At 62.2% G+C, this 1,644-nt stretch overlaps 1 protein-coding gene across 3 annotated transcripts in view; it reads right to left on the bottom strand.

Moving 5' to 3' along the window:
* Positions 1-1,210, bottom strand: part of ARID2 (AT-rich interaction domain 2) — a 107,124-nt gene extending 105,914 nt beyond the window's left edge. Inside the window, exons 1-2 of one of the 3 annotated variants that reach the window (XM_021385001.1) lie at positions 508-1,210; positions 256-349 (exon numbers count right to left, since the gene is read on the bottom strand). In XM_021385001.1, coding sequence (XP_021240676.1) covers positions 256-349; positions 508-599 — 186 coding nt within the window. In that variant the 5' untranslated portion in view covers positions 600-1,210. The other 2 variants (XM_021385002.1, XM_021385000.1) reach the window with 2 other exon arrangements.

Here is a 1,644-nt window from a genome sequence, read left to right as displayed (position 1 = left end):
GGGGGGCAGGGAACGGGGCCGGGGCGAGGCCGGGGCAGGGGGACGCCGTACCCCGATCCCCCCGCATCGCTCCGCCGACAAGGCCGAGCCACCAACCTGCCTGCCTGCTTCCTCCTTCCACCCCCCACCTTCCCTAACCCGCTGGAAATAGGCCGGTTCCCGGCACCCCGGCCCCCCCCGCCGCCCCCGGGGGTCAGAGGAGACTTTTGGGAAGAGGTTAGCGGGAGGGAAACCCAAATTAAAACTTCCACTCACCTTCCCAAATCCGCCTAAAGTGGTGACTCTGGTGTAGAGAGCGTGAAGATCCAGCTCCTTCCCACCCACCACAGGGATCTTCTTAAAAGGAGACCTGCCAAAGGAGATCCACACAAAACACCGCCACTTGTCAGCTCTGCCCCCTCTTCTCCCCTCGCCGGGGCCGCCGTGTCCTTCAGGGAAGGGGCTGGAAGTTGGATCTGCTCGGTTAAAGCCTCCCCCCCTCCCGTGCCATCTCCCCATTTTCCTCACCCTCTGCTGTGGTGAAACTGCCGCAGCTCGTCCAGGAAAGCGAGTCCCTTTCTCCGCTGGTCTGCGTGGTTTTTACCCGTCGAATTTGCCATTTTTGTATTAAAAAAGGTCCTCGTAAAAAAAAAAATAAATCCAATTTGAAAAAAAAAAAAAAAAACGGCCGACGACAACAACAACAATCCCCGGCTCCTCCTCGCCTTTAAGAGACCCAGGTGCCCGTGCTCGGCCGGGGATCGGCCATGGAGAGGGGCTTGCTTGAAAAAAAGTTTAAAAGGAATAAGGGAGCCCCGCGAGTGCGGTAACGGCGAGTCCTGCCTCCACACAGCGCGCGGGCACAGAGACGGGAGCGAGAGGGGCACGCTCCGCGATTCCTCCTCCCGCTGCCGCTCTCAGCACCGCGAACCCAACCGATCCAGCCTGCACATGAGACTCAACATGGTGCTGCTGGATCACACAATGAATTGGGTTACTGTTGTGGCGGGGTGGGGGGAGCCGGAGTGAGGTACTGACAGTGTGTGTGTGTTACAGACGCGGCTCCGCGCGGTCGCCCTCTCCCTCGCTCGCTCCCTCCTCTCGCACACACACACTGCACGGCTACGGCGGCGGCGGCGGTGGCGGCGGCAACGGGATTCACTTCTCTTCTCTCTCAGACAAAAAGATCTGAGGCCGCCGTGCTTCTGCCTGGACGAGAGCGCAACACAGCGGAGCCCGGAGGCCGCTCCCGGTACTGCACGAGGCAGCTCCGAAGGCAAAAGCCAGCGCAGCCCCAGCAAGCAGTTCCTGGCGGGGAACAATAGGCTCCTCTCGCCGCTAAGGGCTCATCTGCAATGTGCCGCAAACTTCACACAAAGCCGGGCGGAAAGAGAAGAGGGAGAGGGACGAGAGGGGAGGAAAAAAACGGCTACTACCGGTTGTTCCAGGGCGAGGGCCGGGAAACGCGCCCGCCGCGCCGGGCTCGCTCGAGCGGCCGCTCCCCGCTCCGGGGGGAGGGCGGGAGAGGTGGGCTCGGAGCGCCGGGCCGGGTAATGGGGCCGAGCCGAGCGCCCCGAGTTCAAGGGGAGAGGCAACAGCGACGGAAGGGGGCACTGCCGGATTTTGACTTTTGGAAAAGTTTGGAGTCCCCCGGCCCGAGGTGTT

The sequence above is a fragment of the Numida meleagris genome, chromosome 1 (assembly GCF_002078875.1).
Source record: "Numida meleagris isolate 19003 breed g44 Domestic line chromosome 1, NumMel1.0, whole genome shotgun sequence".
In the NCBI taxonomy this organism is placed as follows: Eukaryota; Metazoa; Chordata; class Aves; order Galliformes; family Numididae; genus Numida; species Numida meleagris.
This window is presented reverse-complemented; position numbering and strand designations above follow the sequence as displayed.